This window comes from Hyalella azteca, unplaced genomic scaffold (genome assembly GCF_000764305.2).
Source record: "Hyalella azteca isolate HAZT.00-mixed unplaced genomic scaffold, Hazt_2.0.2 contig17367, whole genome shotgun sequence".
NCBI lineage: Eukaryota > Metazoa > Arthropoda > Malacostraca > Amphipoda > Hyalellidae > Hyalella > Hyalella azteca.
Window position 1 is genome coordinate 127,311 of NW_025947153.1, and position 25,909 is coordinate 153,219.

Genomic DNA, 25,909 nt, shown 5'->3' on the forward strand with positions numbered 1-25,909 from the left:
AATCGTTTTTTCACCTCAATCAGCGGGCGTGAAAAATAGCAAAATTTGTGTCGAATTGTCGCTTCTATAGTACAGTATTTTTTTTTGGCTTAATTAGAAGACACAGAAATCTTGTAGTAGCTCAGCCATTAGTTTTCCATCAGTAAGATAGTTACTGTCATATAAATTTTCATCCAATGATCTCGTAAACGTGGTCACCGTTTAAAACAGAGAGTCGAACGCTGTTTATCCTAACCACCTCGGGTGTGGAGATATTTTCTTGATAGCGCGATGGATACCAGAGCCTTTTTCCCTGTAAGTTATTTATCTATACTATTATTATCACTTTGCTGTCCATTTATCTATACTATTATTATCACTTTGCTGTGGATTGTTTTTTCTAAACGTGACCTTTAAAAAGGATTTATTTTTTGATTTAAAACCAAATGCGAATAAATTACTGTATTACTGCTAGGTAAAATTATCTCTGCTGAACACGAACTTTTATCTTTCGTTTCACGCGATCAACATTTAATGATGGTAACGTTTATTGGTGGTGTGGGTGCGAAACTGCATGAACAAGCAGTGTGAGCCAGACAGAGGAACTTGTGTTAGATATTTGCAACTTGTGTTGGAAATTTAGTATTTGCCTAGGACCTCCTCCACGCACACAACAGCTCAAAGCGAGCAAAAAATATTTATGAAAAAAAACATCAAACTAGAATAAAAAAGCGGGGCTAAAATTGTACTGATATAACAACATGAAATGATATTAGATGAAAAGTGAACTAATATTCAAGTCTGTTAGCATACTAATAACTTGTTATTGATGCTCATTTGAAGCATTGATCATTTTCCACCACTCGCAGTGATTTTGTATAGTTCCAGTAACAATTGTGAATTCAAATTATCATATTTAAGCTTAACTTAATAGTTCTTCGTTCCAAACCCCAATCCGGTCAATCTAATTAATATTTCACGTATAATATTTCTCTTATGGTAGAATTAAATTTGAAGGAGCAGACTCTCAAATAAACTGTAGAAGGTCTGGCATAACGAAGATGAAGCTACATGGCTGCATGTGTTTTTATAGGCCAGCGCCGTGCCTCTCGTATCACCGACGGGGAGCCCCGATATATATAAAGGATGCATGGCATCAAGCGTCACTTGCAGTTCTGCCCTGCAACCGAACAGTGAGTAATTCTGCGCTCGTCATTTTTTTACCTTAGAAATTGCTTTCAAGTTTGTGTGAGCCCTGAGCTGAACGCATTAGGAAATTAGCATTCCACTCGACACTCGGATTGCATATAGGTTTAAATATACCAGGCATTTTACCGATAAATGTTTACAGTATCGATTATTTAGAAATTTTATTTGCTATTAATATACGACCAGTTATATAATTATAAATAATTTTCAGTATACTAGATTATTGTACGATTGATAAGAAAATTTTTGAACGTTACAGATTATTAAAAAATTTGCATAATGAAATAATTTAAAATCTCTGGATTGGAAGTCATGTATATACGCTATGTACGCACTTATTTTCAAGCGAAATCCTAACGCATTCTAACTACATGGCATAATCCTCGCTCGGCCGTGACTTGGTTGCACATCGCTTACCTCTTCCTAGAACCCAACATTTCGTTGGTGGCAGTTCGTAGTACTGAACACCGCGACGTATTTTATGTTCAATTTAAATCTTAAAATAAAAATGATTTATTTATGGGTAGAAAAAGAATTGTTCGCCTGCTTGAACTACATTCATAGATTGTTTTTTAAGTCAACTATATTTTTTAATCTTTTCGATTAAGTCAAGTCCTAGAAACGAACCGAGAGCATGCGAACATTCTGTCAACTGCATTTGTTTTAGTAATCCTTTTCTGGGTCCCTAGCAATGTGGTGAAGTACCGGACACATCAGTCAAGACACAACGCATTTACTTAGCTGCGTTTTCCATTTCTCTTAAAGGCTGGAGCCCGACGAAGAATTTATTTATACTTTTTTTATGAAAAATATTGCATTCTATTTTAGCCTTATTAGGTTTTATGGTTATATCCTCCTCGCTGGTCACCTGCGAAATTTCACGCGTGACGTCATGCACTATTTGATTTTTGTGTAGTTTGGCAGAAGCTGTTCTTTAATGCAGGTTTCATTGAAGACCAGAGAGTTTTTCCTATTGACAATTTTCTTATTGTTTTTATCTATTCGGCTAATTAGGCTCTTGGTTGGAATGATTTTTTATTTGATTTTTTAAATAAAATAAAAATCAAATACCTTATTTGATTTTTAAATACGCAAAAAAAATAAAGTATAACTTCGACATGAAAGGCGACGACAAATTGAAACGGACAAATAGAAACGCTTAAACGTGACCTTTAAAAAGGATTTATTTTTTGATTTAAAACCAAATGCGAATAAATTACTGTATTACTGCTAGGTAAAATTATCTCTGCTGAACACGAACTTTTATCTTTCGTTTCACGCGATCAACATTTAATGATGGTAACGTTTATTGGTGGTGTGGGTGCGAAACTGCATGAACAAGCAGTGTGAGCCAGACAGAGGAACTTGTGTTAGATATTTGCAACTTGTGTTGGAAATTTAGTATTTGCCTAGGACCTCCTCCACGCACACAACAGCTCAAAGCGAGCAAAAAATATTTATGAAAAAAAACATCAAACTAGAATAAAAAAGCGGGGCTAAAATTGTACTGATATAACAACATGAAATGATATTAGATGAAAAGTGAACTAATATTCAAGTCTGTTAGCATACTAATAACTTGTTATTGATGCTCATTTGAAGCATTGATCATTTTCCACCACTCGCAGTGATTTTGTATAGTTCCAGTAACAATTGTGAATTCAAATTATCATATTTAAGCTTAACTTAATAGTTCTTCGTTCCAAACCCCAATCCGGTCAATCTAATTAATATTTCACGTATAATATTTCTCTTATGGTAGAATTAAATTTGAAGGAGCAGACTCTCAAATAAACTGTAGAAGGTCTGGCATAACGAAGATGAAGCTACATGGCTGCATGTGTTTTTATAGGCCAGCGCCGTGCCTCTCGTATCACCGACGGGGAGCCCCGATATATATAAAGGATGCATGGCATCAAGCGTCACTTGCAGTTCTGCCCTGCAACCGAACAGTGAGTAATTCTGCGCTCGTCATTTTTTTACCTTAGAAATTGCTTTCAAGTTTGTGTGAGCCCTGAGCTGAACGCATTAGGAAATTAGCATTCCACTCGACACTCGGATTGCATATAGGTTTAAATATACCAGGCATTTTACCGATAAATGTTTACAGTATCGATTATTTAGAAATTTTATTTGCTATTAATATACGACCAGTTATATAATTATAAATAATTTTCAGTATACTAGATTATTGTACGATTGATAAGAAAATTTTTGAACGTTACAGATTATTAAAAAATTTGCATAATGAAATAATTTAAAATCTCTGGATTGGAAGTCATGTATACAGTATACGCTATGTACGCACTTATTTTCAAGCGAAATCCTAACGCATTCTAACTACATGGCATAATCCTCGCTCGGCCGTGACTTGATTGCACATCGCTTACCTGTTCCTAGAACCCAACATTTCGTTGGTGGCAGTTCGTAGTACTGAACACCGCGACGTATTTTATGTTCAATTTAAATCTTAAAATAAAAATGATTTATTTATGGGTAGAAAAAGAATTGTTCGCCTGCTTGAACTACATTCATAGATTGTTTTTTAAGTCAACTATATTTTTTAATCTTTTCGATTAAGTCAAGTCCTAGAAACGAACCGAGAGCATGCGAACATTCTGTCAACTGCATTTGTTTTAGTAATCCTTTTCTGGGTCCCTAGCAATGTGGTGAAGTACCGGACACATCAGTCAAGACACAACGCATTTACTTAGCTGCGTTTTCCATTTCTCTTAAAGGCTGGAGCCCGACGAAGAATTTATTTATACTTTTTTTATGAAAAATATTGCATTCTATTTTAGCCTTATTAGGTTTTATGGTTATATCCTCCTCGCTGGTCACCTGCGAAATTTCACGCGTGACGTCATGCACTATTTGATTTTTGTGTAGTTTGGCAGAAGCTGTTCTTTAATGCAGGTTTCATTGAAGACCAGAGAGTATTTCCTATTGACAATTTTCTTATTGTTTTTCTCTATTCGGCTAATTAGGCTCTTGGTAGGAATGATTTTTGATTTGATTTTTTAAATAAAATAAAAATCAAATACCTTATTTGATTTTTAAATACGCAGAAAAATGAAGTATAATTTCAACATGAAAGGCGACGACAAATTGAAACGGACAAATAGAAACGCTTAAAGAATCTTCAAAAGTCGACACTTGACTTCTCCACTACCTTTCTGCTGAAAATGAGACAAATTTTCCACACATTTAGATGAAAAATAAGAACTAATTTTCTACCATTACTCTGTTGAAAATTAAACCCTTACGATAAATTTAAAGCTTTTTAACAAATATTCTTCTGAAAGAGTTACTCTTCCTACAAACATTCTGCTTAAACGGAGACCCCTTCTATCAACATTTTGCCGGAGAAGAGTCCTTCTACTAACATTTTACTGAAAAGAAAAATACTTTTCCTACTAAAGTTCTGCAGAAGAGAATCCCTTTTCTACACACATTCTGATGAAAAGAATACTTTTTCTACTAACATTTTGCCTCCGAAGTGCTTACATTTTCTTCTATCATTCCGCTGAAAATAATACATTTTCTGCTAAAAACTTGTGCAGTCACTCAACCAGTAGTCATCTTAGGTCACATGAATTTACCGAGGGGTTCAGGAAAGTGAAAGATTCGACTGCGTTCACGTCTTCTCGCTGCCTGCTTAGTAACCACGTTAGATCACACTTTCATTGCCTGCCTTTCATAAACGAGTAACCTTTTAGCTGCATAATGCCACACTCTCTTATGCTTATATATGCTTGGTTATGTAATTGTGAAAGTAGATTCGCGTTCACAGAGTCGTTTCTCGAGGTAAATGTTAGGTTGGGCTAATATGAAACGATCTCTTCCGATAGCTGTAAAATGGTTTTCTTCGCACAAGCGGTGTAGGATTGTGGAAAAAAGGATTTAATTTTTAAAATTCGATGTTCCATCAATATATGCAACGCACTTGCTTATAAGTTCGGATATGAATCTTCTTAACTTTCAATTTGACGCTTTCAATATAACAATTTCCTTCCGATGAATATGACTCTCATGGAATCTTTCTCTAAGAATAAGGTTATTTTACGCGTATGTGCGATATGTGGTGGTTTCGCGATAGAAACTATGAGCGAATACAATTGGCCTATAAAGTTATTTGCGACGTTATGCTTTCTCCAGGGACCAATCTTAATATTTATGACAAGTTTTTTTCCTCATGTGAAAAGGAAGGTAAATTTTGAAACGTGTGTAAACCTCATAAATTCACCACCGTTCAATTCTCGGTATGGAAAGTTAACAAAAAATATATGTGTATATATAATATTTTAATACTTTTTTTCGGGTAGATATTTCAGTTTCCCAATATTTGTACACAAAAGTAATATGATGTAATATGAATTAATTGAAATAAGGAAAACCAAACCTTCTATCCACAGGCATCGCTCACGATGGCTCTTCAGCGTACCACCTTCCTGCTCTTCTCGCTTGCCTTGTGCGTTTCTGCCCAAGGTAAATTTTTTCTACAGCTTTGAGCAACAAAATCGCTTTTAACATCAACTCTTTCAAATTACACATTTCTTTACCATTGCAGCTAGGCTTCTAGTCTAAAGCCTGAGCCATATGTCGTTCCTTTATTGATTTCCTGACAACTAATGGATTTATGTATCTAAATAACATCACTTATACTGCAATATTATCCAATCGCTGAATTAAGTTACGAAATAAATAATTAGAAGATTGTTTTACAGTTTTCGTCATGGTTAGAAGCGGCAAAAATGCTAGCAAAATTAATTCGATATTTGTAGGTACATATAAGTCTTGCTATTCAGGTTTCTTCGGCCTAGGGATGATGTCTTCGCTGCTTTTAGCTCGAGGCGGCAGTTTCCAGAGCCAGTCTGTACTCGTGCGATTGTTTTTTTTTTGTTTCGTAGGTTTGCAGGCTTCTTTACTTTTCTGATTTTTTTGTTTTTTTGTGTTTTTTAGTTTCTTAGTCGTTTTTACATTTTGCGTCATTGGGGTTATGGAATTTTTTCGCTTTTGTAAGTTTTGTGTTTATGCTAAGATTGCGATTCTCCTATTTTTGTTTTTTTTCTAATTCTATATCCGTCTAGAATTTTTTTTTGTTCATTGTTCTGCTTCTGAGCATTCTTTCTGCTTATTTATTAGGCATCAGCATAAATATTGTTAGTTTTTGCGTTTTTTTTACCTATCGGGAATTTTTGTCGGGAAACTTATATATAGCTGCACTCAATTGAGTGGCAGTTGACAATAGTTGAGAGATTTTCATTGTTCTCGCCTCTATTTTGTTTTGTTACTTATAAAAGCAGAAAAATAAAATAATTGTTTTGCAGAAGTTGAAAATTTTTTTTTAAAAGGGGCGGGGGGAGCCTTGTTTTCAGGTTGTTTTGGGGCTTGCCTTTGGTTTTGTTTAACGGCCTTTGATTTCACTGTTTTTTTTTAGATTTTTAAATTCTTTTTATTATTTGGCCCGGTTTTTTTTTTTTTGTTTTTTTATTATTGGTGCCTGTTCCAATTTTTTGGGTGGGTGTCTTTCGGTTTGATTCCTTAAAATTGTTGAATTGCGTTAATTCTTCTTTTTTTGGGGGCAAATTTTTGCGTACAGAGATGAAACAATTTTAGTGCCTGACATCGATTAACTATTCCATAAAGTGGCCGAAAGAGGTTCTTCTTCAACAGTGTGCAAAATAATAAATAACATTTAACATAAAATACTATGTACACTCCTTGTGTTTTTACTCCGATGTGCTTTCGATCTGCATGAAACGTTGATTCCGGAGTTTTTAGACCTGGAAAATATTTTCGAATTATCGAGTTTAATAAAATCCACGATTATGCATATTTTTTACAAATGTAATTTTAAAAAATATACTTTTCTAAAACTAGTTATCGACCATTTAGATTATAAAATCGACTCCTAAGGTAGATTCCACCAACCATTATGTGACTGAATGAAAATATTTGACTTCGAACACGTTCTAAAGCAGTCCGTTTTCTTGACAGATCCAGTCCCTTGCCAGGACTGCCAGCAGCTCTACCTGGAGCACTACGCAGCGCGTAACTGTACGCCTGTGTTCGATGACACAGTCTCTCTCTGCTGTCCTGCCAGCTTCAATTGTAGTGAGTCCAGAAACAAAATATCTACTCAGATTTTATAATAATTTTAAAACACCTATCCTAGAAACAGGAAGACATAAAATAGCTAATTGTATTGACAGATAAAAGAAAGAATTCGCCATTATAACCCAGCCGGGCCCAATGAATAAAAGTTCATTGACTAAATCTGATTGTTATAAAATTTTGTACAGCGGAATAAAATTCAACTTGCCATCAGGCGCGCATTTAATGTTTTAAAGAATCGCTCATGCAGACAGAAGTATAACTCCGGTATTCCACGTTTAGCATGTCTTGATACGTGGTCATGTTACTATCTACTACATATGAAAACGTATAAAATAATGCAAAGTTCAAATTTATGAGACTTCAACAACTTTTACACTGATAGAAGTTATCCTTTTTAGTAAGGAACATTTTCGGATGTATTAAATAGTTTTCTGTTGTAGTTTATACGAGTCAAGAAAGGAACCGGGTTTGATCTACTTTGTATGCACCTAATTTGTATTTCTTTCATTAAAATGAAAAGAAAAAATACGGAGATCTTATCTAATAGATCTTATTTATTAGATCTTGGATCTCTTATCTAATTTAGATCTTATCTAAAACTCGTTTGTTTTTTTGCTTAAAAGTTTGTAAGTATTTTTTGCTTAAAAGTTTGTATCCATGACACACAACTGCTAGGTACAGGTCCGGCCGTGGTGAGGGAAGATGAGGGCTGCCCCTACAGAGGGAAGGTTTACGCGGTGGGGGAAACTGTGCCAGTAACGAACCCTTGTGATGCCGGCTGCTATTGTCGCCCTGGCACCGATGGCCAACTGTACGTTGAAATATACCGTATAATATAATTTTTACCTTGAACTATGAACCTTTACTCCTATTGTGCATGTCAAACATGACAAATCCGTATTTGCAGACTCGGTAGCACGATTTAAATTGAAATTATTTTAATCTCAGGGGCATAATTTTCCACGTGGACTACTTTCACTAGCAGTTCAGTTTCAAGGGATTTAAATAGTATAGGAACCGTCCACAGAAGCAAACTCATGAGAATTAATTTTAATTTTGTAGGCCTAAAGTTGAGTGTGCCGTGGTGGAATGTCCTTCCCTGTTCAACCCTCGCAAGCCCTTCTGCCGCAACCTCTACAACAGCGAGCTTTGCTGCGAAGTCGGCGAAGAATGCAGTGAGTCTGTACAACCTTCTACGATCACGAAGAGTGAATTTCGATACGAGACTTAACTTTTGATATCGTGTAGCAAGAGTACATTTTGTGCTCTAGGTACATTTTGTACCAGTATCGACTTTTAAAAATTGACGATTCTTCCAAATCATCAGAAATGCATTACCGTGAATTGTCTTCTCTATAGTAATCATGCCAACGCACGGAATAATTGAAATTACATTGAGTGTTTATTTATACTATACTTCAATATAATGCGAAGATAAATTTAGTTATATAATTTTTAAATATTACAGCAACTCCAGAGTTGCCAGTCGATAAAGAACCAGCAACTGCTACCGGAGCGGAAACCACGCCTGCACCAGAAGGTACCACAACTCAAGCCAAGCCTGAGGCAAACATCCGTTCAACAGCCTCATGCACAGCTGAAGACAAGGAATACAAGCTCGGGGATAAGATTTACTTCACGAACGAGTCGTGCCAGACCTGCGTCTGTACTGAGAATTATACTGATGCTTTTGGACCTAACTGCACCACCATCGACTGCGGCATGGACTACAGGTGAGAATAAAAATATTCAAGGCGTCAGTGGACGAATTTAGTGTTCCTTTCTAACAAAATTTTGAATTGATACTTGAATTGTATTTTGCATTTTTTCATGTGATGAGCTACGTGTACTGACACCCTTTTCATGTGTTATTGTTACTCCGCTAATTTATATATTTTTAGGTTAGGTGTTCACGCTCGCATTCGCATAAAAAAAATTCATCATTTGCAAATCACAAGGTCATACAAAAGCCTATTGCAGTTTAAGAATTAGGCATAATATATTAATGCTATCTCCATGGTCTGCAGGTATGCGCAGCAGCTCCGCGACGGCTGCACGCCTATATACTTCAGAAATCGCTGCTGCAGCATTGACTGGATTTGCCGTGAGTTACATCGCTATAAAGTATAAACCTTGTCCTGAAAACTCTTCAACTCGCCGGCAAAGACTAAAAAAGTCAACTTATTGATTACATTACTTTCATAAATCTATTGGGCATGGATTAATTAACAATGTGAATATTTTTTTGTTGGAAATTTTATTTCGTCGCATGAATAAATGATTTTTTTTTTCAATTGCTTGAGCAGCAAACAGCGAGCGTGTGAAGCCTCTGGCCGACCAGCCTACGGAATCAGAAGGTGAGTCAAGTTGATAGTTTACTATAATTGATGAGAACATTTTTTTAGTTATTCTTGAAGGAGAGAAATGAGAAGAGATTGCCATCCACCCTCATGTATACATCGTTCTAGGAGTCAACCGATTTTATTGCGATTTATGAGCTGATTGGAGTGAACAAAGTTAGATTAATGCAAAATTTGCCCGAAATGTTCATTTAACAAATAGAAATCCAAATATTTAGAGATATCTTGTGATTCAACATACTCAACTGAATCCTCGGAAAACACGAAGCAATGGTAAATTGGTTCTGATTCAGTGCATTTATTAACATGAAGAATATGTGGCGATCAACTACGTAACTATCAATAATTTTTCTTGAATACCTGTGAAATAAATTTTGAGATTCTAAATTCCCATGGTAAATGTAATATTCATGAATTTACTCGTGTTCTCATTTATTACTGAATTTTATGTATGTTTGATCAGAGTAATTGATCTTTACTTCATTTTTGTATTTGTTCAGAGTAATTGAACTTTACTTCAGCTTTGTGTTTATTCAGAGTAATTGAACTATACTTCAACTCTGTGTTTGTTCAGAGTAATTGAACTTTGCTTCAACTTGTTGTGTAATCAGAGTAATTGAACTTTACTTCAGCTTTGTGTTTATTCAGAGTAATTGAACTATACTTCAACTGTTTTTGTTCAGAGTAATTGAACTATACATCAATTTTGTGTTTGTTGCAATTGAACTTTGCTTCAACTTTGTGTTTGCTCAGAGCAATTGAACTTTGCTTCAACTTTGTGTTTGTTCAGACTAATTTAACTTTACTTCAACTTGTTGTGTAATCAGAGTAATTGAACCATACTTAAACTTTGTGTTTGTTAAGAGTAATTGAACTATATTTCAACTTTGTGTTTGCTCAGAGCAATTGAACTTTACTTCAACTTTGTGTTTGTTCAGAGTAATTGAACTATATTTCAACTTTGTGTTTGTTCAGAGTAATTGAACTTTATTTCAATTTTTTAAGAGTAATTAAACTTTATTTCAACATGTTTCCAGCAACAACGGGATCGCACTGCAAACTAGGCGATATCGTGGTCCCTCGCAATGCCTCTGCGCCCACGGACAACTGCAACCTAAACTGTCTGTGCGTGACGCCCCCAGACTTGACGTGCGTACAGTACCCCGACTGCGACGAAGCTGCCAAGGCTCTCGAAACGCGCATATTGCAATAAAACGTTCGTTAATTCAGGGACGTGAAGATATTCTTTGCTGAATTAATTCAATGGACTGTTTTCATCTGTGCTTTTTTTTGGAAGGGTGTTGTTAAGGTGAATACATAATTCGTTTGTTTGAATATAACAACACAGTTAATGGCAATATAGATATGAACCTATTCGATTAAAATTAGGTACCTACTATGAGACTTAAATTGCAACCTAATAATAAGGTCGTCACCAGGTGATGTCGTGCATGCTCCTGCTAAAAATTTTTATATACGTATTGCAGCATCAAGAGTCAATATATAGCATCGCATTTAGTTACAAATACTTGACCGGTGGTACATTGAATACAGTTAATTTTAACTCCTTTATTAAGGCTACATTCCTTTATTCGAATTAAATTCGTGACTCATTATGTAAAGTATCCCGTAATTAACGGGGAAATAAAGAACCTCGGCAATTTTTGATGTTTCTCCATTATTTGTACAGTTTCGCATTCATTAGAGAATCAGTTGATGCGACATTACAGTACAATTTAACAATGTACTATCAAACAAAACATAGTATATAGGAAATGAAACAAAGTGATCACATGAAGCTTGTAAAACGAATTTGCGGCGTACCTGAAACAGTGAAATTTTTAACGACAAACCATAGTACTTTTTTCACAAAAGGTAAAAAAAGTCAATTTGCAAGCCCGCATACTACAGTTCATGGAAGTTGGAAGTTAACGGCTTCTTTGAGAAAAGTTCAGTATCATAGCTTAATAAACGCTCTTTATACTGAAGGGTGTCCAGCGAAAGTGCACTGGATAAAGAAGATGCATGGAAACTGTTACATGCCTTTGAATAACATTATACTTTTAAGACTACGTGTAAACAACAAACTCCTTTAATATCAAAAAGTTACGGGTCATTTATTTCAACTCCGTAGAAATAACTCACTTGATGCTAACTGTGTTTACCTCACTTAGCATCCATAAGGACTTACCACCTATGAAATACGAAAAGATAATCAAATTTAAAGATTCGGCGAAACGTGAAAACAATTGCGACAGGTGCTTCATAGATAAATTTGGAGAATATTGACCAAAAACATGATAATATATAGTATAAACAGTGATAATTCAATACATTCACAACCTAAACGAGATCAAGTCAGTGGTTGACAAGTACAAGACAAGAACATGACAGGAAATAACTTCTCGACAATCCACCCTTGTTATTATCAAATAATTTGGAGATTTAAATTCAAAGTGACGGGCATTTTATTGCAAGCCCCGTTAAGCCTATAGAGTAACCAGAACGAATTAGAAGATGCTCCAACACAACTAAAGAATTATATTGCAAACAACCGGATATACGCATGAATAAATGATTTAGTTCGGCCATGGGAACTTTTTCTTTGGTTTCTAAATGAACAGATGTGCTATTTACTACGATGAGCGTTCAAGGATTTCATGCACATCTCAAGTTTCTTCTTCATCGTCGTCGCTAGGGTGCATTGCATCTTGGTTACGAGCGAGCATGTAGTTGTCCATGTCAATGGTGCGGCAGTTTGTGATGGCGTAGAGAAGTCGCTCTCTCATGATGTCCTTGCTGGAGTAGGGCGGCAGGCGGAGCTGAAAGAAGCATGTTTGAGCGGTGGGCAAACTGTCCGCAGGTCGGTCAACGCGCATCACTTGGAACCGATGTGACAAGTCGGATAAATTTGCAGGCAAACGTGAGCGTCCAGACACGAAGCGAACAAACAAGACACGTTCTTCTGCACTGAAAGACTCCAAAATGCACCACAGCCACGATACTAACACGTCGCTTTCTGATACTTCTCGGTAGCGGACGACTTTCTTGAGCGCGCTAACATCAATGTCCGGTCGTCCACAAACCAACTGCTCGAGATGTGCGGCGGGCATCAAAGAGAGAAGAGGCACAGGCACGATCCATGACATGCCTCTCCTGATGCACTGGACCTGTTCGTCCATCTCATGTAGTCTGTAGTGGATAGTACGAGCCACGTATTCATGTCTGTTAGCGAACGTCAACGGGATCACACGTCCTCCGGCGACCACCGGCACTCGGCGACCAGTCAGGCTTAGACACTCGAATCTTTCCAAGGGAATGAAGTCATAGAACGTCTCCTCAGTAACGCCAGCAAGGTGAATGTCGCACAGACCTTGAAGAGATTGCATGTACTCTTCGTCGATATCTTCCAAGTCTGCAGCAGTGGGACTGATGTCAGCAATTAGCTTCCACATTAGAGGAGCGAGAGGAATGGCGAGCGGTTTTTTGGTGCGAATGGCAATACCAAAAAGAATGCCGAGGAACTTGAACCAAACAAGATGGTGAGGCTGATTGAGAGATGGATTCAAGAGGAACTTGTCTCTGTTATTTCCAGTTTCTGACACGGCATTTGGAGTCGAGATGAGAAGTGGCACTGCTCCTGACACAAGTTCGTGACACATTTCAGTCATCGTTTCATCAAAAACTCCGCCAGCGTCATCGGCCCCTTCACCGACAAGTTTAACTTTCCACGCGCGCGCTGGCAGCCGGAGATCTTGTCGTTTCAATTTGACGACCTGCTTAGCCAGTTGGATGAAAATGGGTTTGACGGTTTGACCTCGGCTGCTGAAGCGTTTCACTGTTACTTGAGGTCCGTAGATACGGCCGGTTTGCATGGTACGCGAGAGGCACCTAACAAGCGGAAGCGTGTACACTCTGGGTGTGAGCAAAGCTCTCATGCTTCCATTTGATACATCTCTTCCCAAACCGCTGACTAAGCTTGCATCGGCACCTAGTCCAAGGAAACGCCACGAAGAACTCACAAGATCGTTGTAGTGCTGTAGTAAAGCAAGACGAGAGCTCAGCTGAGAAGGAGAAAACCCTGAGAGACTAGGGTACTGTGATGGTACAGAGCCTGGAGCTTCGATATTTAATCCAGAGCTTTTGCCCCGTGCTTGTGGTGGAGTTGTCCATGCCGAGCTGTGACTCCTGCCTGCACTGATTTGCCTCACCCCTTTACCTGACAGCGACCAGATAAGTTGAGGTTCCCGTACTGAGATCGTGTGGCCAAGACCCAGCTGTCCATCAGTGTTGTTACCCCATCCCCAAACATCGCCTACATCACTCAGGGCAAGAGTGTGTTCTGCTCCCACGGCAATGCTCACAATCGTGTGACCCACGAGCGCCATAAGCTGCTGCGGCTTGTGCTGGGACCTGTTCCGTTGCTCACTTTGGCCGCTCAAGCGGTCCAAGCCACAGGAAAATACTCGCCCGTCCTTTGCAAGGAACACCGTGAACTGATAGCCTGCGCAAGCTAACGCTATGCCCATCCCGCACATCGTCTCTACTCGATGAGGAGTTTTCCTGCTGTTTGAGCCACCAAGACCAAGTTTGCCGCAATCTCCGTCACCGAAACTCCAGACGACCATGCCGTCCACCGACCAGCATACCGTGTGCATGAGGCCACACGACACACCACCCACTTTCCACCCTTCTAATGCAAGGACGCGCTCGGGCAGCTTCTTGTTGGCAGTGTTACCGTGGCCGAGGCATCCGTAGTCACCGTCCCCGAATGTGTACAAAGCTCCATCGGCAGTGACAACCGCTGAGTGCTTGAAGCCACATGCCAGCTGAACAACCTGCACACAAAAAATAAATTGTATCCTAGTGTTGAACTTTCATAAAATCAGTTAAACTGAGCGCACACCTTTCGACACAAGAAGATGGAGAGAAGAATGAGAGTGACAAAGTTTGTAAAAAATCAACTAATGAAGGAAAATTTGTTTAGAATAAATTCCTGAAACAAGAATTACTACTCTCAGCATGAATGCAAGAAGTCCGACTAAAATCGAATCTCTAACTAGAGAAAATGAACTTCATGGCAGGTAAGTCGTCATATTTCCGATTGCGAGTCATTGTACACGAATTAAATTTAGGATCAGTATTTATTCAACACTCAATAACCTTGCTAAAAATGTACTAATAAGATTCAATAAATAAATGAAATGAAGCATCGAAGCAACACACGAGAGTATAACTAACTTCAAGTCCAGCTAAAGCCTCGATTTGTTTGGGTTTGCGTTGTCGGTCGCTGTTTCCGTGGCCAAGTTTACCAAAGTCGCCATCGCCCCAACTGAACACCTCGCCGCTCTCGGCCAGGGCGAGGCTGTGGCCGTCTGACCCGCACGAGCTCACCACGCTCCTGATCACGTAACCTGCAACAGTTCAAATCTGATGATAACGAGTACATTATTCCCATATATGACAATTTGATCAACAAGTTCTTCAACAAGTTGAGGGTCAATTAAAAAGTAAAACCCCATTAAAAAGGCTTCAGGTCAGAGAAAAATATTCGTAGAGCTGTTCTGTGGTTCCTACATTCCACCATTAAATATGTGGTAATATTTTCTCAAGACATTCTACTGAATGGGGTTAATGAATCGATATGTCATATATGTCATGATTCACTCCGCTACTGATCATGTTTTTTATTATGAAGTCAATGAAACTTCAAAAATCGTAGACAAATAAGATGATAGGACAAGGGCTTCAGAAAATTTTTTGTTATATCCAAAGAAGAAACTCAATTTTATATTACAGGTGAGAGATATTACTAAACATGCAAGAATGGTCCACGGGGTAAGATGCTACATAGTCAGATATTCTTAAAATTCCTCACCTTCAGTTGACCAAAATTTAACATTGTAGGACCAATTTAAAACTTAAATAGAGATTTACCAATTGCTGCATAATTCTATGAAGCATTTAACACAAAACCACCACCAATATCACTTGATTGCTCAAATCACAAATTTACTAAAAATTTAAGACGAATTTCACAGAATATTATCAGATTACCTTGCAGAGCAGTGACGAGTGACGGTGAGTAGACGTTATTACCGTGACTGAGTCGACCATAACCACCTTCACCACACGCCATCACGAGTCCACCGGTCGTCACCACGTAGGTGCAGTTCTGACCACACACTACAGCGCTAGCACTGCAGCTCAGACTCTCCACCAACACGGGCACGGGGCTGTGTCGGCCTGAAGACCCAGCAATACACTCGGTAAAGTGAATTGGTAATATTGTCTAATTAGCGACACGTTTTGTGCGTCCACCCAAGAGTACACTCAGTAAAAGTAAATTGGTAATGTTGTCCAATTAGAGACAAGTTTTGTGCGTGCACCAGGAATACACTCAGTGAAGTGAATTGGTGATATTGTCCAATTACCGACACGCTTTCTGCAAGTGGCATTGATACGTTCTTTAGTCGGGCAAAATTGGACTTGGATGGACCCATACAAGGGCAATAAGTGCATTGATATTTGGACAACGTCTTTCAATTGCACACGATGAAGTCAACTTGAGGGCAACATTGGCAGTAGACAAGTAGGATATTGAAGTTCTAGATCGGCTTGTTTTATGTACTAAACATTTTATATACCTTGGATGCACTAAACATTGAACATACCTTGGATGTGTTAAACATTGAACAAACTTTGTATGGGAGATGTACTGTACATCGATCATCAATTAGTATAAGGTCAAATGCCAGCAACGTCAATTATAAATGAAATCTAATCAAAAAGGCATCAAGTCGGAATAAACTCGACAGGATTGTGCTATGGTTATGGGTTCTCCTTTATTCCACTATTGAGCAAGAAATAATGTTTCTTCTCTGGAAATTCCGCTAAATGGAATTTATTAATCAATCGTGATATGGAACGACAACACAACCAGAGACTGCGGTGGAGCTCAAATTATTGCTCATCTCAAAAATTTATGAAAAAATTTATGAAATTTATGAAAATTTACGAATCAAATTGAGCATTGATTTACACAACCTGAAAACGGTCAAGAGCTCAAACTCTCGCTTATTAAATCAGAAGTAATGAATTAAACTGAGCTATGACACAGTAAATAAATCATTGATCAATAGCTGTTCAATGATTGGACTCACACTCCTGGATAAGCAACGAACCTGCCTCGGCCAGTTGACCGTAACATCAGCAACGAACCTGCCTCGGCCAGTTGACCATAACGGCCTCCTCCCCACATGAAGACGCTGCCTCCTTCGCTGCCCACTTGGAAGTCAGATGGAGCTGCTGTCCACCAGCTCATGAGGGCTTCGTCTTGCTCCAGACTCCAGTTCACGTCGCTTGGAGACTCACACTCTCCTGGAACAACAAATGATGGCTAGAACATATTCCCAGTAAACAGTTATCAATTGAAATGCTTAACGAGGTTAACGAGGAAATTGCTTAGTAGTCTGACGAATCTCGCCCAACATGGAACTATCTACTCCTGCCACTAATTTTTAATGCAACAGTTACAATGTTACAATGGACAACAAAAAATCTATTATTTTCACGAAGTAGCTAAAAATATCACGTAAATAATATACTTGTATGTAGTCACTCACTGGGCTGAGAACAAGAGGCCACAGCCCTGCGCTCACTGAGAGCATGTGCCTGACGTACGCATGCGCACACCGTCTCCAGCCACGCCCATTCCGACACTGTTGCATGCGTTAACATGAATATTATGTATACAATACTATACAGTATAAATGCAATATATTCCTTAGAATATTATACTACTGTTGTATGTGTTAACAATGAATATTATGTATACAATACTATACGGCAACTATACATACAATATTTTCCTTGGAATATTATACTCGTATGATAATATTTGCCTGATGTCACACGCATGAAGATGAAAATTATACTTAGAATATTCTCTAAGTATGCATAAATAAATATTATGAATAAATGATAATAATTGCTTGAGTTATAGGCATGTGACTCGTACAAAGCTGTTGCGAGGAGCTGTGTATGGGAGTGACGGCGTAGCAGACGAGATGGTCCAGCTGTAGCAGCAGCGCCAGCGACACCAGCTGTTGTAGGAACACGCTGTGCACCAGCTGGTCTCCTGAAGAAACTGAAATAAAAAATGCATAGGTTCATATCTCCTTTGAAAACATTTTATTTATACCTAATAAGAAAACGTAGGTACAGAAACGGAAGAGGGAACTGTGAAACTGATCTGAAGAAAATGAAATAAAAAATGCACAGATTCGTATCTTGAACAGATTCGTATCCCTTGAAAACATTTTTCTTGTACCTAATAAGAGAACCCGCAGAAACTGAAGAGGGAACTGTGAAACTGATCTGAAGAAACAGAAATAAAAAATACACAAGCCTACATATATCTTGAAAAAAATATATACAAAACAAGAGAATTACTTAGAAACGACATGGCCGCGTGGTGAGAATTTCAAGTGATATGATATCAAATTATTGTTTTTATATTACATATATTTCAAAAAGAATGCAGTAGAAATTGAGACTCAAGCACGTCAGTAACGATGTAACAAACACTAGCTATAATCTAACAGATTTACACACATCAAAATGTTGTGCAATGCTATGGATACAGCGACTAACTGGCAGGTTTTTCAATGCTGTACTGCTGGTGCAGGAGGTGAGGCAGGAAGGCACAAAGTTTCTTGAATGCAGGAGCGTGCTGCATCCCAGTTAGACCCCATGTCTGCAGCAGGTGTCTGCTCCACGCAATCACCCTCAAGCTTTCATACCTGCACGCATACCTCATACCGTGAGACCTTTGAACCCTCATACCAAAGGTGGTCGAAAGAAAACATTTCTGATGCTATAAATTTAAAAGAAACTGTCTCAATTCATGCTACCTCATATCGTGAGACCTTCAAACCTTAATACCATAAGTGGTAAGAAACTAAGAATTTCTGATGCTATAAATTCAAAAGAAACAGCCTCAATTTATTTCATGGTCAAATTTCTCGGACATGCATAAAATTTACACATGAAATTCTAAATTCTTGTCAGCCAGATCAAGTAATAAACAAAATATTATTGTAATTGTCAAACAACTTATTGAACGTCATGCGCAGTAGCAGGACTTTCTGTGTGTTGTTCTGGCAAATGTCAATTACTCACTCAGTGTAAGTCATGCGCAGTAGCAGGACTTTCTGTGAGTTGTTTTGGCAAATAACAAGACCGTGTCCGTCTGCCCAAGTAAGACCTGTAACGCCACCACCACCGCCTATGGTTGTTTGAAGTAGTGACCCGTCATGTAACGACCATACGTTCACCAGGCCGTTCTGGCTGCGATTTGAACCTGCCACATTCAAGTAGAGAACACTTAATAAGAATATTCTTGCACGCCCAAATCTACAATTTGGGCATGAATAGCATTATAATTATAGGAACATTGTTTCACGGTGTCATAACTACGCTGACGTGAAGTCTGACGAGCGATACGAATGTGAGGGATTACTAAAGAGGGTACGGAGACGCAACTGTCAGGGTTTACTTGAGGCTGACAAGAGACACGACTGTCAGGGTTAACTAGAGAGGCTGACGAGAGACATGACCGTGAAGGCTTACAAAAGATATTCAGTAGAGAGGTTTACTAAAGAGGCCATGGAGACACGACTATGAACACCTGTAGCGAGCAAGAGGCCATGGAGACACGACTATGAACACCTGTAGCGAGCAAGAGGCCATGGAGACACGACTATGAACACCTGTAGCGAGCAAGAGGCCATTGTTGCTGATGGTGAGGGAGGTGACGGGCGATTGATGTCCTTTGAAGCGCAGCAGCACCTGAGGGCTGTCGTCATCACTGCAGCTGCGGTCTGTTCTCCAGCTCTCCAGCACACCTCTGCACGACACGTGCAGAGGTCAATTTAACATTGTACGCCCAATTTAAAACTTAAATAGAGATTTACCAATTGCTGCATGATTCTGCAATTATTATGGAATGCAGCAGCACATTGACGGGCCGATTTAAAAAAAAATATAACTCAGTACTCGCTGCAGTGAGTGACAGAGAGCGCATTTTCTCGTCGACGAAAACTTGAGGTCACGGACGGATGGACAGACGGACGGACAGTCAGACAGACAGACAGACAGACGGACATGGCGAGTACAATAGTGCATTTTTTTCCATATATGAAAAAATGCGCTAATAAGTAAACTTGACATTAAAACTTCCAGAAAATATTGAATCGGTGAACATAAATAGAATCAAAATGACAATAAATATAACGGATTCTGAGCACGAAGGCAAAGCAGACTGACCGCTTGCTTCTAACGGTAGGGGTAGGAGCAAGCCAACAACCCCGGTAGGGGTTGTTGGAGGGGCTGAAATTGGGATCATCGCGGCTGAAATTCGTGGTGTCGTCGAGCCCCAGGTTTGAGGAAGACGCCCGTAGTGGGGAGAGAGGCCTGAATGGCCCCAGGCTTTCACAATCCTCTTCCTGCATAATATACAGGCAGAGATGAATAAATTATAACGTATTTACAAGAAAAAACTTACATCCTTAACAAAATTTAGAGTCGCCCCAGCTTCTGGTAATTCGTATCAGAACCTGCCGCGTCTGTAAATTTCACTTGGTTGGTACTCCGATGAATTCTGCAGTAGACGATAACTATTAATGCACGCGGAATTCAGCTTAATGTTGAGTATTATTAATACAGTGGATATTGAGTATCTTGTTAGATTATGAGCAATATATTTGATTCAATACAAGATACAAAAAAACTGTGAATGAAAAACTTGGTACATTTCAATAATAAATTATTTTATCACTGAATACAGAGCATTAATTTTATGTAGGAAAAATTAATTGATTAAATAAATCGTATTTTTAAAAAATCGTAAAAAAATAATACTAATACTCTGAAGACATATTTCTTAATGCAAGTAATAACAATGAATCATAAGTAAAATAAGCTCTCATTTGTTCATTGAAATTAAAATGAATAATATAAATGAATTTAGGCTTAAATCTGATCTCGTTCAGCGCAGTTAATGTAAGTTAAGTTTATACTTAGAAAAAGTAATGCGGGCCTTATCTTACTTCAAGGAAAAAATCTCTGCGTTATAATTATTATCGCATCAATATAACTATTAATATTATTATAGGGCATATATTACATGAAGGAAGGCATCTCGTAGATTACGATGGTCATTGCCACAGTAGCGGCGGCCGGCGGCCTCCAGCAGGCGGTGTACAGACACCGTCCCGTCCTTGTGCCCCAGCACGAGCATGTGTCGCAGCGCCCCTCCCTCATTACCTGGACGTGGATAATTAGTGCCTCTACACGAATAATTAATGCCTCTACACGAATAATTGATGCCTCTACACAAATAATTAATGCCGCATGTGTCGCAGCACTTCACCCTCATTACCTGTACACGTCAATAATGAATGCCTCTACACGAATAATTAATGCATCTACACGAATAATTAATGCCTCTACACGAATAATTGATGCCTCTACACAAATAATTAATGCCTCGACACGAATAATTACACGAATAATTAATGCCTCTACACGAATAATTAATGCCTCTACATGAATAATTGATGCCTCTACACGAATAACTGATGCCTCTACACGAATAATTGATGCCTCTACACGAATAACTGATGCCTCTACACGAATAATTAATGCCGCATGCGTCGCAGCGCCCCTCCCTCATTACCTGGACGTCAATGATTAGTGCCTTTATACCAATAATTGATGCCTCTACACAAATAATTAATGCCTCTACACAAATGATTAATGCCTCTACATGAATAACTAATGCGGTTTCTTCAAGGGCAGGATTACAGTTCAGAGTACCAAGATTTGAGCAGCGAGTTGTGGGTTCGATCCCAGCTCTGTGCGTTAGTTATGGTCATATCGGCAAGGTGACAGAGCGGTTAAGCACAGTAAAGATGAAGCAGTGAGTTGAGTGTTCGAGACCCGCAGCAATAACTGAATATTCTGGAATGTTGAGAAACGGCGACAGGTCTGACGGCCTAATCAACATGCTCGCATCGCTATACCATTCTATCCAACCTCTAATATATATTGTGTCACAACTAATTTATACTATACCGGTACTATAACACGAAATTTAGACAACATAACAATTAACTCGGTAGCCGCTAAGAAAAAGAAAAATCTATGCTTGCGAATTTAAATTTAATGAGGCAATAATTAACTTGGCAGTCGGTCACGAACTGCGGAGTAAAATCTATTGGCACAACATTCATTGGTAGAAAAAAGAAGTAGAGTGAGCACAGAATCGTCAGAGTTCATACTCTCCCATCTAATATGCATCATAACTAAAATAAGTATAATTTTGGTGCAAAAAAAAAAAAAAATGGCAATGCTGGTACAGGTAAGAACAGCAAGGAGAATATTTCCTAAGGAATCAAGATATCAACCGAGCAGAAGGCGTGTCAAATTTACGGCGACCAAATTGGACTGTTTGGGGGCGGCGATTTATTGAAGTTACGACGTCGTATTGTGAAAAAAAGTTACAACGTAACTCCGTCAGCCAATCACTGACGGCTTTCCAAGCTAATCCCACGAATCACAGACGATAAATCGGTCGTTAGGTGGACTTAATTAAGCGAGGTTGGATAGTACGACTGCACGACGGCAACTCTCTTCTCCTTTAGGTACGAATATCATTCGCGACGGTTAGTGTATCAGTAACGTGGAGGGTATAGCATTAATGACAATAAATGTATCCATAAAAAGGAAGATTATTTATTGATGGCGATAAATATATCCATAAAGAATAACATTATTTATTATGGCGATAACTATATCAGTAAAAAGTAATATTAATTACTCACAAACAATGCCGGACCAGGCGGCGGCCGTGACAGGCGCAGCGTCGAGGCCCAGGTTGTGTACAGGGCTCCAGGCGCGCTGCAGCTCTGCAGGGGAGGAAGGCGCTGCTGCAGCCTCGTCGCCGAGGCGCTGCTGCTCCTGTAGGCGCCACACGCGCGCGCTGGCACACCGGGGACCTCCAGTGAACAGGAGCCCTCCTGTTGGGCTCCAGCACAACAGCTCCACGGCGTCCTGTTAACAGCAGCAATATTGAGGCGTGAACAGCACAGCAGCTCTACAGCGCCCTGTTAACAGCAGCAATATTGAGGCGTGAACAGCACAGCAGCTCTGGATGGTGAGTGCAGATGGTGAATGAAGTGAATAACATGTCTCACCTGGTGAATGTGGATGGTGAGTGCAGATGGTGAATGAAGTGAATAACATACAAAAATACATACACTTTCAGTCATAATGAGTCAACAAAAATACATACGTACACTTTCAGGCATAATGAGTCAACAAAAATACATACACTTTCAGGCATAATGAGTCAACAAAAATACATACACTTTCAGGCATAATGAGTCAACAAAAATACATACGTACACTTTCAGGCATAATGAGTCAACAAAAATACATACACTTTCAGGCATAATGAGTCAACAAAAATACATACACTTTCAGGCATAATGAGTCAAGAAAAATACATACACTTTCAGGCATAATGAGTCAAGAAAAATACATACACTTTCAGGCATAATGAGTCAACAAAAATACATACACTTTCAGGCATAATGAGTCAACAAAAATACATACTATTTGAGGAATGATTATTCACTTTTATAGATATGTTAGTCAAATAGCTATAACACTTTTAATAATTACGGTTACAGATAAATGTATTCATAGTAATTGTGACATTAATGATTGGCAACATGTTTAGTTATCTGGAGTATAAAGGTATATTCAATCATAATTAATCTTCAATATTATGGATCTATTCGTCAAAATAACTAAAACGCTTTTAATCATTACGGTACCACATAAATGTAGTCATTATAATTGTGACGTTAGTGATCGACAACATGTTTAGTTATCAGGAGCATCAAGGCATATCTCACTTCTGAACATATTTAATGGTCGTGCCAGTATAGATTTCACGGATCAACTTAATAACTATCAATTATCACCGTATTTATTGAATAACTACGTCAATCTACATTTAGGAAGGAAATTCATAAAGGTCTCAAATTCATAGTACAAATAACTGATTCTGATATGCAAGTCTACTAGTCGAAAACACTAGCAAATATCACGCAAATGTCAGAGTTGCACCCAAGATTATAGTACAAATAACTGATTCTGATTTGCAAGTCTACTAGTCGAAAACACTAGTAAATATCCCGCAAATGTTAGAGTTGCACCCAAGATTATAAGGTAGTAAATATCCCGCAAATGTCAGCGTTACACCCAAGATTATAAGGTAGTAAATATCCCGCAAATGTCAGAGTTACACCCAAAATTACACGACATTCGATATTACCGGCAAGAGACCAGACGTTGATGGTAGCACCAGCATACGACAGCAGCAGCCGGCCAGAGGGCATAGCCAGGACGGTGCTGAGGGGAGCAGGAGTTGAGGGATACAGTCCTCGGTCAGGCTCGGAGGACTGGAACACGAGGACTTGATCCTGAGAGGGCACCCCGCCTCGGGGGCACATTGACCAGGTCCGTACTGTCCCGTCGTACCCGCTACAAAAAAATAACAGTTGTATAAAATGTTTAAACCTCAAAATTTTTTATAGATAAAATATATATAGATAAAAGTGATCAACAAAACTTGATCAACAAAAATATATATAACTCAGTACTCGCTGCAGTGAGTGACAGAGAGCGCATTTTCTCGTCGACAAAAACTTGAGGTCACGGACGGACGGACATAACGAGCACAATAGCGCCTAAAAAGAAAATAGCAGTTGTTGCAAGAAAATGTTTAAACCTCGAGATTTTATTATTGCAATAACATCAATTCACGAGTCGCACTTTCAAAAATAGTTAGAAGGTCATAGGAATGAGGCGTCAGTTGATCGCTGACGGCTTCTCAAGGAAAACCCACCAATCACAGACGAGAAACCTACCGCTACATGTACATGAGCGAGTTTTGATAGTACTGCTCATAATAAGAAGCTAGTTCGATAACATGGACGTAAGCTAGATAGATAAAATAAATAATATAACACTAATTCATCATATCCATGACTCAGACTGACCATGTAACGATGCGGTTCCTTGAGGGCATCCAGAGAGGCTGGCCAGTCTTGGAGGTGTGGGCCTCGAGCGCCGTGATGCGGAGGCGAGGCAAAGCGCCGCTGAAGTCACAGGCAAACTTGCCGCAATTGTCGCGTACACCCGCGCCTGTTCCAAGTAAGGTTAAGTTTAGCGTAAAATGCTGTTTTTTTTTCAGTGTTCAAGGTTTTTTTAGCGTAAAATTTTTTTTTCAGCATAAAACGTTGTTTCTTTTTCAGTGTAGGGACAGACGTATGCCTGTTTGAAGGGTGATTAAGTTCAGCGTAAAATGTTTTTTTTTTTTCCAGCGTTGAGACAGACGTAGCGGCTAGAGCTAAGACGAAACTCGCATTACTATCAAACCAGGTTGAATCGACACTTCCACATTATACCTGATATGACGAACCTGCCAGATTGTTTTCACGATTAGGTAGAACATTGAAAAATAAGTTGAAAGACACACAAGTTTTTATTTCTTATAATCATATTAAACCTGCGTCTGAAGGATTTTTCTCGAGTAATTATTCTCCAAAAACAGGATAGAAAATTATAAAAATACCCCAATCTCGTAGTAATAGCATTTCATAGCTAGTATACCATGCTGGAAGGCGAAGTGAACTTCCTTCACTGTAAATAATCTCCAAGAATTCAGGGGAGAAAATTGAAGAAACACCCCAAGATCATAATAATAGCAATAAATAGTTAATAGAAGTAATAATAGCAGTTAATGGGTAAAAGACATTGCAATTCCCAACAGTAGCCCAGACCTCACCAGTTCGTGCAGCAGCAGGATCAGATGGATCTGATTTTGGTGAGTGTTGAGTGACTGTGGAGTTACTGCTCTCAGCGCTGCTCTTCAGGCACTCCACCTGACACGATATACTAATTATATTACAAATATTGATAAAAATTATATTATTTGTATATTGCCGGATAAAAATAATATACAAATTATATTATACGATATACAAATTATATTAAATTCGTATATGAAGTCATTTAGACATTGTAACAGATTGCATATTATTGCTGAATAATCGGGTATGTACCTAGATCTCTAATTTGAAATACAATAATTTTTTCACTAGAGT

The 25,909-nt window shown here is 38.6% G+C and overlaps 3 protein-coding genes across 5 annotated transcripts; 1 reads left to right on the forward strand and 2 right to left on the reverse strand.

Moving 5' to 3' along the window:
* Positions 1 to 1,150: 1,150 nt before the first annotated feature.
* Positions 1,151 to 11,331, forward strand: LOC108679796 (kielin/chordin-like protein). Its single transcript, XM_018168523.2, has 9 exons — positions 1,151 to 1,172; positions 5,604 to 5,676; positions 7,189 to 7,305; positions 7,984 to 8,119; positions 8,371 to 8,483; positions 8,777 to 9,041; positions 9,336 to 9,412; positions 9,615 to 9,665; positions 10,706 to 11,331. Exons 2-9 carry the CDS (start codon positions 5,616 to 5,618, stop codon positions 10,879 to 10,881), a joined length of 996 nt encoding a protein of 331 aa, XP_018024012.1. The 5' UTR covers positions 1,151 to 1,172; positions 5,604 to 5,615; the 3' UTR covers positions 10,882 to 11,331.
* LOC108679795 (probable E3 ubiquitin-protein ligase HERC1) lies at positions 11,223 to 22,957 on the reverse strand. Of its 3 annotated transcripts, XM_018168520.2 has the most exons (13): positions 22,928 to 22,957; positions 22,556 to 22,784; positions 20,857 to 20,996; positions 19,998 to 20,176; positions 19,442 to 19,578; positions 18,852 to 19,032; positions 18,324 to 18,472; positions 17,689 to 17,817; positions 17,294 to 17,389; positions 16,890 to 17,048; positions 15,726 to 15,914; positions 14,910 to 15,082; positions 11,223 to 14,506 (listed from the first exon to the last, which is right to left on the reverse strand). In XM_018168520.2, exons 3-13 carry the CDS (start codon positions 20,968 to 20,970, stop codon positions 12,338 to 12,340), a joined length of 3,675 nt encoding a protein of 1,224 aa, XP_018024009.1. In that variant the 5' UTR covers positions 20,971 to 20,996; positions 22,556 to 22,784; positions 22,928 to 22,957; the 3' UTR covers positions 11,223 to 12,337. The 3 variants fall into 3 exon arrangements, with proteins under 3 accessions (XP_018024009.1, XP_018024011.1, XP_018024010.1); XM_018168522.2 differs by lacking the exons at positions 19,442 to 19,578; positions 19,998 to 20,176; positions 20,857 to 20,996; positions 22,556 to 22,784; positions 22,928 to 22,957 and adding an exon at positions 19,401 to 19,406; XM_018168521.2 differs by lacking the exons at positions 19,442 to 19,578; positions 19,998 to 20,176; positions 20,857 to 20,996; positions 22,556 to 22,784; positions 22,928 to 22,957 and adding an exon at positions 19,360 to 19,374.
* LOC125179422 lies at positions 22,548 to 25,840 on the reverse strand. Its single transcript, XM_047885245.1, has 5 exons — positions 25,832 to 25,840; positions 25,591 to 25,687; positions 24,803 to 24,947; positions 24,059 to 24,284; positions 22,548 to 22,784 (listed from the first exon to the last, which is right to left on the reverse strand). The coding sequence occupies exons 1-5, from the start codon at positions 25,838 to 25,840 to the stop codon at positions 22,548 to 22,550; spliced, it is 714 nt and encodes a 237-aa protein (XP_047741201.1).
* Between the last annotated feature and the right edge of the window lie 69 nt (positions 25,841 to 25,909).